Source organism: Dipodomys merriami, unplaced genomic scaffold (genome assembly GCF_024711535.1).
Source record: "Dipodomys merriami isolate MVZ:Mamm:240054 unplaced genomic scaffold, mDipMer1.0.p SCAF_21, whole genome shotgun sequence".
NCBI lineage: Eukaryota > Metazoa > Chordata > Mammalia > Rodentia > Heteromyidae > Dipodomys > Dipodomys merriami.
In genome coordinates, this window is record NW_027203493.1 from 31,118,632 (window position 1) to 31,130,643 (window position 12,012).

Below are 12,012 nucleotides of genomic sequence, written 5' to 3' on the forward strand. Positions count from 1 at the left end.
GAGTCTTATAGGAAGCCACATCAATCCTAAGTGTTATCATATAAAATGGAATCTATTTTCCATCTTTGGCCAAGAGAGTACTAGCTTAGGGTCTTACTCTGAAGTACTGGTGGAGGCAATGAACACACAGGGACTTTAGATCCTATGTTCATTGTAGCGGCTTTCTGTAATTATGTTTAAGTCCAATGTGTAATAAACTACATAAGGTTCCAGGAGCTGTTTTCCCTCACCTTAGTTATGGGCCTTTTCTCATTCTTTCATCCTTACACATCTATATGTCTGGCTTCAAGATGAGGTGTAATTTTTTCCAAAGCAAGGAAAGTTTTTATTTATCCTCAGTTCTATCACACAATGATCATTTGAGTAGACAAAACAATAAAAGCAATAAATACAAAACAATACACACTAAAATTTTGTTTTCTATTTTTAATGTCTGCAATAGCTATATACCATGAACTATTTCTAATTCTTTTTTTTGGGGGGGGGAGTCCGGTCATGGGTCCTGAACTCTGGGCCTGGGTGCTGTCCCTCAGCTCTTCAGCTCAAGGCTAGTGCTCTGCCACTTGAGCCACAGCGCCACTTCCGGCTTTTTTCTTTTTAATTATGTGGTGCTGAGGAATCAAACCCAGGGCCTCTGGCATGCAAGGCAAGTGCTAGCCCCCTATTTCTAATTCTTAAATCAGCCATGTGAGCTGTATTTTTCCCCTCATTTTTATAGTTAAGGTGTCCAGGTGTTAAATAATAGTTTTAAGTTAAATGGAATTTAAATGGAATTTCCATCCAAATCTAGATGTATTCTGTACCCTGTTTTATGCCTGCAAGAAAAGACACTAAACATTTATGTCATAAATAAATCATGTTATATACATCATCATGAGAGTGCCTCTCAACTGAGTTCTACTGTTGTCTTTTAAAGAACCTAGTCAAGAGCACAGATGACATTTTCAGCCACTCTCCTGTGTCTAGGGAAAGCAAAGCTACTTGGAACTGTCCTCAGGCATCTAATAGAAACTGAGCAGAACCCAAGCCTTTGGACTTTGAGTTGGCCTTCCTCAGTCAGGCTGGGCTGGGAAGATTTCTCTCTACTGCCTTATGGCTATTGGACTATGCCTACCTTGTCCAAAATCAAAGCACCATCTAGTTGGCCTTCTCTTTTGGCTGCTGATCATTTCCTCTTCTGAGTTTTGCATCAGAGTACAGAGAGGTGGTTCAAGTCTAAACACCAGGATTATATGGATGTAGGCATTGACTTTGGAGTCAGACAAAACTGGGCCCTCATCTGAAAGTTGGGGCAAAATACTCAACTGCTTTAAGGTAAAATTTCTCTTCTATAAAGTAAGTGTAATAGTATCTACAAGAATGAAATGTAATGACACAAGTAGATTATCTAGTACTTCTATTCTGTGTATATCCGCTTCCCGCATCCAGTGTCCAGAACAGGAAGAATCAGAGAATCCCACTGACAACAGACAATGTACAATATAAGTTGCTTAAAAATCCACTTTTACCCCAAATCATGCAATTCCAACATATATTGGAGGAATATAAGATAGACAAGATAAAAACCTCATTGTATTATCAGAAGAAAATGCAATTTTGTTATCTCTATAATATCCCAACGTTTTATATCACAGAAATATTTTGAACTATTTTTAAGATACTCACACACAGTAAAATGTGTCCTGCCACATCATCTATAGTTACTAAGAAACAATTTACTTTATATCTTTTATTAAGCACCAGTAGGGTCTAATGGCTACTAGAGTTCTTGAAGTTTTGGCAAGTGTGTACGCAGTATACCCCAAGCAAAGGAATTTGATGTCTTAGCTCTCCAAACTGCTTCCTCCTGGCACACAGCACTGTATTTACATCATAACAAAGAACCCAGTGGAATTGGAATTTGATTCTGAAAAGATATTCAGATAGTAAACTTGCAACTAGGGCTCAGTAGACTAGGACCTGAAAGATTTCTCTTTTCTGCTATACAAAGGACAGAACAATTGCTGAGACAGACCCTGAAAACAAGGGCTTTGTTTTGTATGGTTACCACATGGCCCCTTCCTCTCTCTTTGGAATTTGACAAGCAAATTGGCATTTGTGTTGCTGAGACTGTCATAGAATAGTGATTGTTAATTACACCCTAGATGTCCTGCCTCATTCTGCCATGGGTGTATTATGCTAAATGTGTGCAATGAGCAAAAGATCTTAAATTTGATTTCAAGTTGCATATCTCAGTATGCTGCCAGATCCGCCCCAGGTCAGGGAGCTCCTAAAGGGCTGCTGGGAGTTCTTGCTCCAGAATCCTTCCTTCTATCTTAGACTAAAAAGTATCCAAAGGGTCCAGCAGATGTCAGTATGAAATCTAGAGTCTCTTCAGGCTGAGTATTAACGGATCTAATTACATCACCCACTGTCCCGGACATCTGTCTTTAGACTACATGAACATTAGCTTGAGACCATTATTTTCCATAGGGACCTACTCTAATTGGTTAAAAGCCCAACCTTACAGCTCACCCTCAAAGCAGATGAGTAGTACAGTTGCAATTACAATGAAACTTCAATGAATGTGACAAATGAACAAGGTGACTAAAAATAAGTCTGTCTATGCCCACTATCTGGTTTCCTCTGCATAGCCCATCTGGAATGATTTTTACAACCTTAGACTGACCCAGGAAGCTATGTCTTCTTATCCAAAAAGAGGCAGGACTTTAGACTGATTACAGAAACAGAGGTGGCATTGTCATGCTGCTTTTTAATTTTTTATTTACTTATTTATTGACATATTTATTTATGTGGGCTATGGGGCTTGAACTCAGGGCCTGGACACTGCCCCTGAGCTCTTTTTGTTCAAGGTTAATGTTCTACCACTTTGAACTACAGCACCACTTCTGGTTTTCTGGTGGTTAATTGGAGATTGGAGTCTCATGGACTTTCCTGCCCAGGCTGGCTTCTAACTACAATCCTCAGATCCCAGACTCCTGAGAAGCTAGGATTACAGGCATAAGCCACCAGTGCCCAGACAACATGCCACTTTAAATGTGCAGATACCCTCCTCTGAATGTCTTTCTAATTCATTTTGGGAATGCCATCTTTTCTTTATATATTAAGAAAAGTATAGAAAAAATATAACAAATACCTATATGTCTATCACCTACAGTTAACAACTACTGACATTTTACCTTGTAGGCTACATGTCTGTTTTATTTTTAGTCCCATCCCCATTTCTTTTGTTCTTTCACCAGGGATAGACATTATTATGAAATTCGTGGGTATTCTACCTGTATTCATTTTCTGGGACTTCTATAATGATGCACCACCAACTGAATATCTTAAACAACAGAAATATATTGTCACACTGTTTTGGAGGCTGGAAGTTGGTGTGAATGAGTTCACAGGGGCCATGCCTATTGAACAGTTACAAGAAGGCGCTAAGGTGGATCTATTCCAGCCTCCTTCCATGCTTCTGATAGTTCCTTGACTTGGACAGCAAACTCACAGCTTTTCCTAGCATTTTCTACATGTGTGTGCATGTGTGTGTGTGAGTGTGTGTGCGTGTGTGTGTGTGTGTGCGCGCGCGCGCGTGTGTGTGTGTGTCTGTGGACAAATGTTGCCCCGCTCCCACCCCCCCTTTCATTTTTTTTAATAAAGACATTAGTCCTGTTAGATTAGAGGCAAAATATTCTAGTATGACTTCAAATTAACTAATTATATCTGCAGTAATTCCAAATAAGGTCAGAGTCTCAGAAATCTAGGGTTAGAACATGCAAATCTTAAAAAAAAAACCACCTCAATTCATAATGCCACATATGTATCAATTATCTCACTAGATATGATTTTTCCATGAACATATTGTAGATTTTGTGTATATTCTACTTTTGTATAAATGACATTGATTTTTACAATGGTTATATAACTTTATATATAATCAACATTTTAATGAATGACATCTCTTCTTTTTACCAAATAATGTGTATCCAAATAACAAAATTTTAGTTTATTCATAATAGTTTACTATATGAAGTTACCAATATGAGTCTTTTCTATAGTAAAATTTAAGATACCCACAAGCTTCAAAAATGCTACCCAATTAGCAAATAGTAACAGATAGCACACACCTTGGGCTTAAACTATATACAATCTCTGGTTCTAGCTCTTGTCATCATTACATTTTCTGATTTGCGTTTTCATGATTTCAGGCCTTAGCAGGTTCATTGCTTTGGACATTCCAGGAAGCAAGAAAAGTTACACTTGATGATAAGATATTGCTAAACAACAAAGACAGGAAGATGTTTTAATTAATGAATAAGTTTTAAAATTTCAGTTCGGCACGATAGCTGAATATGCTAAGCTAGAGTGAAAAGCCATTAGGAAGCAGGTATGGGACCCTCTCTCAGGCTCTCTTGGACTGGTCTTTGAGGAGACCGAGCCCTCTGTCCTTTGATCCAGATTCACTGTGAGCAGCCAACCTACAAATGACAGCTAAAGAATAACCTGAAGGCTGCTGGAAGGTTCTCAGTACCTCCTGCAGTGAGTAGCCAGCAGCTTCATCTGCTCATCTAGTCTCCCTGCGCAGAATTTCAGCCATGGTCGTCCTGACAGTTGGCAAAGTGATAGAAGTCTTGATCTTTGAGGCAGAAGGTATGGACTCATGTGGAGAGGAGAGGAAGACTCAGCAGCACATCCGAAGACTCTGCAAGGCATCAAACTCAGGTGCCATCAAAGAACCAAGGAAATGGCCTCCCTGGAAAGTTCTAAGAGAAAGTAAAGACTGACAGCACTCTCAGCATGGAGGGTGCAAGGGGCCTTCCTGAGGAGCAATCCTGGAGGAAGAGGTTGACCGCTACGTAGGAAAGTCAGAGATTTGCTTTCTGGAAGTAGGAAAAGGAAGTTGGATGTGAATTTTAAGGCGAGACCTCCACTTTCTTTGCCTGTGTCATAGAACTGTTAACATCTTACTCAGATTTAGGAATTTTCTCCAGAGCCGCCCCGCGAAAGTGCCAAAATGCTGGATACTGTGATGTGTTCTCCAGACAAATCACCTCAATGGAACTCCCACGATAGTCTTGGAACTTCAGAAGTTCTTCAGGGGTATAGATAGATTCATTGCTAAGTTTTAACGTGGTGAGGTCTTAAAAAGAAAAAAATAAATAAATCCATTAAAATTAGCATCCGTTCCCTGCCCTGTTTTTCAAGGCATGTGTGGCTTCAATGAAAACACCAACAAGATGATGGCAGTGGGACCAGACACACCTGCAGAGTGGGGCTCTTTTTATAGCCTTCGCTAAGGGCAGAAATCTAGAGATCGCATCTACTAGCAAAGTGACGCCAAGCTGCTAGCCACAGATACCATGGCCTGTACCAAAAAGATAACTGTCTATTCAATTGTTGATGGTAAGCTATGACAATACAGAAGGGAGAACAAGGAACCTAAAGAAAATGCCACGATAACTGCGTAGGAAAACTGACAAGATTCTTATTTCTGTCTGATATCAAAATTGTGAAATAAGGAAATCGATTTTTATGGATATTTCTGTGGATTTCTACTGGATTCCATTGTTTTTCTCTGAGGGACCCAAATCTCAATCTGTCTCTTGCTCTTTCTCTCTTTTCCTCTCACTCTCCCTCCCTCCCTTCCTACACACACACACACACACACACACACACACACACACACACACACACACACAATCATATACAAATAAAAGTATCCTCTAATTTCTGCTTTCAGCAATCATGCAGCATTGCTGAATCTATATAAGAAAACAAAATGTTTCTCATTGTGGCAATGGGTCCACCTGTATCCCAATTTAAACGACTTGTTTTTCCCCTTCCCCTCCACAAATTATACCGACATCAAATATAGTGAAAGCAGGGGTTATACTATGGGGGAGGGACATACAAAGCAACAAAGAAATAATCTTATAAATGTGTTAGAAACAATCGCATGAAAGGAAAAAAACATTTGAGTACATATCTTAGGGTTCATTTCCCTAACATCACATTATCTGACCTTTTCTGCTTGACTCAGACATATACTAGATATTGCAAATAAGGGAAAACCATGGGACCTATTTTTTGGGGGGCTTGGCTTACTTCACTTAATATAATTTTTTCCAAGCCTTTCCATTTCCTAACAAGTGGGGCAATGTCATTCTTTCTGATGGAAGCATAGAATTCCATTGTGTATATATCCCACATTTTCTTGATCCATTCATCTACTGAGGGGCATCTGGGTTGGTTCCATATTGTTATGTTGAAAACAAACTTTACAACTTTGGTGGGGGGTGAGGGAGGATGGGAAGGGGAAACAAAGGAGGAGGCTACAATGCTTGATAGGAAATGTACTCATTATCTTGCCCATGTAATTGTAATCCCTCTGTACAGTATTTTCACAATAAAAAAATTAAAATTCAAAAAAGAAAACAAAATGTTTAAATAGGGATACAGGTTGACCCATTGCAACAATGAGATGTACAAGACGTTATGGCAAAAAATGAACTTTACATCTTTGGCGGGTAGGGAGAGTTGTGGGGAGGAGATGGGAGGGCAGGGTTGGTAAGGAGAAACAAAGGAGGAGGCAACAAGGCTTGATAAGAAATGTACTCATTACCTTGCTCATGTAATTGTAACCCTTCTGCATGATATTTTCATAATAAAAAACTTTATTAATAAAATTTTAAAGAAATCTGAATAAAAATTACAGTGAAGGTAACAACAAAATGATGGACATAAATAGAACCTCTACGAAGGGATCCCTGGAAATCTTTAACAAAGAGAAATTTTAGCACAATTGCTCTGCCAGGCCATTGGTGCTTTTAAAATGGAACCAATGTTTTCTGGCATCCACTTTGATTTTTTTAGTGATTAACCCTGAAACCAGAATAATACATGCCTAACTTAGATACTTTACTGGTGTTGACTAGGAATTATTCTGAATTTCTCTGGGAATGAAATATTGACCTAATGAAAAGATTACACAGAATGAAAGGGGTGGCATTGATTAAGGTACATTGCACTAATACATTGAAATTAAAACGCTTTTGTACAACTACTTAAAGATCTTGTAAAATAAGATTACACATGATATTTGAGGTTATCTGCACATAAATCCAGTGAAATGTCAATGTACCAAGTGCCTGGGCTCTGGCCCAATCCTGTCCCCTACTACTAGCTGTGTGATCTTGGGAAAGATATAGTCTCTCTGAGCCTCAGTTTCTTTCTTTGCCCAAAGGGATAAGTAATAAGCTCTTGGCAGTATTGTTATAGGTACTTGTTTTAGGGCCCGGCACAGTGAGGACTCAAATACCGCAGCTATACTGACAGTAACTTTTTATTCTTGGACAAACGTTGCCCTGCTCATGAATTTTAAGCTGTCTTTCTACCCCTAGGTATTGGATGTACAGATGAGTCAAGATGCTCTGAAAATTCCTCACAGAACTGATCTGAATAGATGCAAAGGTATCATTTGTTGGACTTGAATTGAGCCATATTCATCAAGCACTTGCCATTAAGCACTACTCTAAGCCTTTTCCGGGTATTAACACATTTAATTCTCATAGCAACTCTGACAAAACCACTATCATCATGCCATGTTAGAGACAAGACAACCAAGGAACAGTGAGATAGGCTCAAGATCACACAGTAAGTGGTAGGCTAGGATTCAATTTGCAGCTTTCCTTACTATGATACACAGTTTTTATGGGCTCCAACACTAACTCATCACCTTCCAGTCTAAAATCAGAGATAATCTCAGTGCCCACTCCTTTTTTTTACCTTTCTTTCTCAAGAAAACAGCAAATAGCCACGTTTGCTGGAGGATGATGGCTCTACAAAGGCCTTGAGCTCTGTCTACCTTCTAGTAAATGTCTGGTACTAAGTTCCTGCATTCTCCCTAATTAGCCTGTAATGACAAAGATGTGAGTATAATCCCTAATGCAAATTAACTGTTTACTTTTGGGAATATTACTTAACTTGGCCAAACCTCAATTCCCTCATCTGTAATGGAGAGTGTCAGTGGCAATGTTACCCAATGAACAAGGGTGTGAATGAGAAGTATTACAGGGAAAATGGTTCCATTCAGAATCACTGAATTCAGGAATAGCTGCTTCAAGTCTCCCTTGTTCTGAGTCCCAGAGGAGATGCATTATTCCAGAATCTCTGTTTTGACTTCCTGTCTCATCATCCCAGAAGCCCAGAAGGTGCTCATCTATGTAGCATGCATGCACTCTATGCTCCAAGGCCATTTTAAAATTAGTGGAACTTTGACAGTTTCCCCAATGAAGGCTGACTTGTGTCATCCTGCAAGGCTCTATTTAGCCCAGCCTGAGAAAGAAAAGGGGATATGTTCCCATCTTTTGTGGACTATAACTGTAAATGCTATCCAGAGTCTGACATCATCCTTTTGTTCCTTCTTTAAACTGAATCACAAGTTCTGCTTTACTGAAAAAAAATTTCATTTTTGAAAAGGCCCTTTAAACCTTTCCCCGAGTCCATTGTGTGTCCAATTCCCTTTTCTTGTTCACTTCCTTTTATTAATAGATTTTCCTTTAGGTGTAACATCATCTCTTTGTGCTGTGCATTTATGGGTATTACAAAAAGACATTGTTGAGGGGATGGTCATTATTCTGAGGCCTAACACAGGTGCAGACAAGACAAGAGGAGGCTACAGGTCCTCAGAGGACAGGACCATCTCTCTGAGGATCTGACAATGGAAGTTGAAGTGACATCATTTTATGTCCCCGTGCTTTTGAATAGACTCTTGGCTCCCACAGACAGATATTCCTTGTCTATTCTTTATTAAAAACTAAAGAGAAAATTGTTTTTTTTTAATAACTAGTGTTCCAAGATCTCCTTAATCTATGCAGAAATCTCAAAGGGCATGGAAATTTAAGCAAGAAATATGGTCTCTTTTGCTGAGTAACGGGCATTTTCTTTAGTTTCCCTTTTAAATGCTTCCTCCTTGAAGTTAAAATTGAGTGATAATTGTCCGATCAACCTTCGGATTCTAGCACTTGCCATCACTGAGGACACTGCTCTGTCATAACTGGGGGCTGGCACAGTTATAGACGTGAAAGGTGAAGTCAGGAGGGTATACGTTGAGCTCTAGATGCCTCGTTGCCTCATTTACATGAGAGTGGTGAGTAGTTGGTAAATGAGGACTGACAGATGCTAACACACACTCAGATAGGCTCTCTTCTCTTATCTTCTACTATCCCATAAAGGAGTTGTTTCCTAAGGATTCCATCATTGAGTTGATGATTAGCTAATGAGAAGCACTGGTTGGGGAAAAAAAGGTAAGAAGAGCTGAGTATGATAATATGTACCTGTGATTCCAGCTACATGGAGGGGTAAGGTATAAGCAGAAAGATCATCACTGAAGATATTCTAGGTAAAACCATGAGACATTATTGAAAAAAAATTGAAAAAGCAAAAAAGCTAGGCATAGTGCCTCAGGCCTATAATTCTAGTAGAGAGCTGGAAATCAAGGCATCATGGTCCAAGACCAGCCTGAGGAGGAAAATAAAAAGATTGGAGAACTTATTGTAACCAATGGCTGGATGCAGTACTGTGTGCCTGCTGCTAGGAAAACACAATATCTGGGTCTGGTGGTGTGCACCTGCCATTTTAGCAACTTGAAGAAGTAAATTTGTGAAATGGATGATAGCTAACTCATAGAGAAGTAAAAGAACTGAATAAATAATATATGGTATTAAGCATTATTGTATATTCATAGGTCAATATATAAGAGGATTAAAAAACAAGTGCACAATGTGGTGAATACAGCCATACAACTGTCTTCTATCATTATTATCATCGTTACTTTTCCATGTAGGACTGCAGAGTAAGGGACCTGGTAATAGATCTTGCCAAGTTTAGGTCCTAGTACTACTAGCTCATGACCTTCATCCAGTGATTTAGTATTATGATCACAGATAGCAATATATTTGACTATATTAGTTATCATGTTATAATAAGAAATAGGTAAGATAATATGTTAGATACTTACCTCAGGACCAGATACATTAGGTTAATTTATTTAGATAGGTACTTAGGAACTCAAGAAATATATCCTGGATTATAGAAGACCGTATCACAGTACAATGGCATTAAAACTCTTAGAAGAGTTCATAGATCTGTGATACTTCCAAGCAGTGATACTGGAAAACCAGCTTTCTGAAGAAATTTTAAAAAGCCCTGACTGTAGTACCTGCCTATTAATAATAAATACTCTCACTAACACCAACTTCGAGCTACCAACATGAGATCACTAGACAGAGGTGGAATAAAAACTTGCCCTTAATGAGCCAGCTCCATCCAGCACATGCCAGCTTCCAAACTTACCTGCTGCAGAGGAATCATTCAACAAAGCCTTATCTTAAGATTCTACACAGGGCAAAGGAGCCAAAAGAAGCTGAGTTTCTGGTATTTCTGAAAACACGTTTTGAACGCATCCTGATTTCTCATTAAATCACTCAGAACGAGCCCCATTTACACAACCATTAAAAATGACAATGCTCTATGCACTTTTAATAAATGGAAACATGTTTGATGCATGAAACCTTGGAAATCAAGAAGTTAAAGATACAAGTTAATCAGAAAGACCCAAGACACATTTTGCATTATTCCCTTTATTAAAGAAAGAAAAACCTTTCCTTTTATATTTATATTCTGTCCAACTGTGAAATTCATTTTAAATACTTAGAAAAAAAACAAGTCTAACTTTTAAAAAATGCTGGGCAGTTAAAATATTCTGGTTGAAAATTTTTTAAAAATCAGGCAAGATTATATAGTGAGAGCAGAGAAAACAAGATGAAGTGAAATCACCCATGACAATCTGTCATATTAGCTATTATGCATTTCAACATCTGCAACTGAAAAGCCACAGAAGTCAAAAAGAAAAACAGAAAAGATTCCCAAGGACCACTTACTATTTCATGATGTTGATAGATTTCTCTTGTGTAAAAATAAGTTACATATAAATAAGGAGCTGGTGTGAGATCAAAGGTGTGCACAGGTGTATGCTCAGAGGGTACCCGAGTACAGAGAACTGAGTGCCTTTCCTATCCTACATTCACTACACAAAACTCTCCTCCATGTTGCTGCAGAGTAAGAAGGAGTCCACAAGGCGAGGCTGGACCAACTGCTGGAAGTCAGAGTCCTGGAGGCCTTCAGGGCAGACCCCAGCCAATCGCCGCAGAGCAGCCTAGAGAGAGAACACAAGAGAACACAAGTCGGTCCCACCGACTGAGAGGCATGTATTTCCTTCAGTGCCCTAAGAGACATTTTACGAAGTTGGGCATTAACCAGACAATTTGAGCTGACTGACCATCTTGGTCACATGATACCTAAGTGACCATTTCAGTCACCTGTTTAACCTATCACATGGTTACTTCGTTTCATTTGCATTTTGGTCACTCACTATGACAGATGTCACCAAAAAGTTCCTTATTAACTGTTTTGTTGTCTTGGTTTTTCAGTCATTTTAGGAAACTGGTCATTTTAAAGATCTATCATTTTAAGGATCTCATCAACTTAATGACATATGGAAGTCAAAAATATGTTCTTCCTAGAAACTGGGACTTCTAGAAACATCTATGAAATGACATTACTACTTCCTAGTCTCTGAAATGAACTTGGAGCACCAGGGGTTTTTCACTGATTCAACTACTTATTATTTGTATTCATTATATTATTATATTTATTCATTATTCCATTTATAAATGCAGCAAGGCCTTGTACAGTGAACTATAGGATATAAAGGAAAGAAGAAATGGAGAACACAGAGACAGATATATAGGGATTCTGCCAATGAGAAATTCAAATCCAACAAAGGCTGCTGAAAAGCAGAGAGGTAAGAGCAAAATGAACATCTTTCCTGCCCACCCTAATAGTTAATTCCCATGTGCCCTGACACTTCCTAGGGAAAAAGAAACACCCCCTACACTTTTCTAGCTAGCAGATGCATTCATTCATTGTCACTCCCCCTGAAAAGCCTTCTCTGGATACAGAGAA

At 38.8% G+C, this 12,012-nt stretch overlaps 1 protein-coding gene across 1 annotated transcript in view; it reads right to left on the minus strand.

The window, feature by feature from the left end:
- Positions 1–10,679: 10,679 nt before the first annotated feature.
- The window catches only part of Insc (INSC spindle orientation adaptor protein), a 97,756-nt gene continuing 96,423 nt past the window's right edge, over positions 10,680–12,012 (minus strand). The window contains exon 12 of the mRNA XM_070032065.1: positions 10,680–11,203. Coding sequence (XP_069888166.1) covers positions 11,075–11,203 — 129 coding nt within the window. The 3' untranslated portion in view covers positions 10,680–11,074. The remainder of the gene's footprint in view (positions 11,204–12,012) is intronic.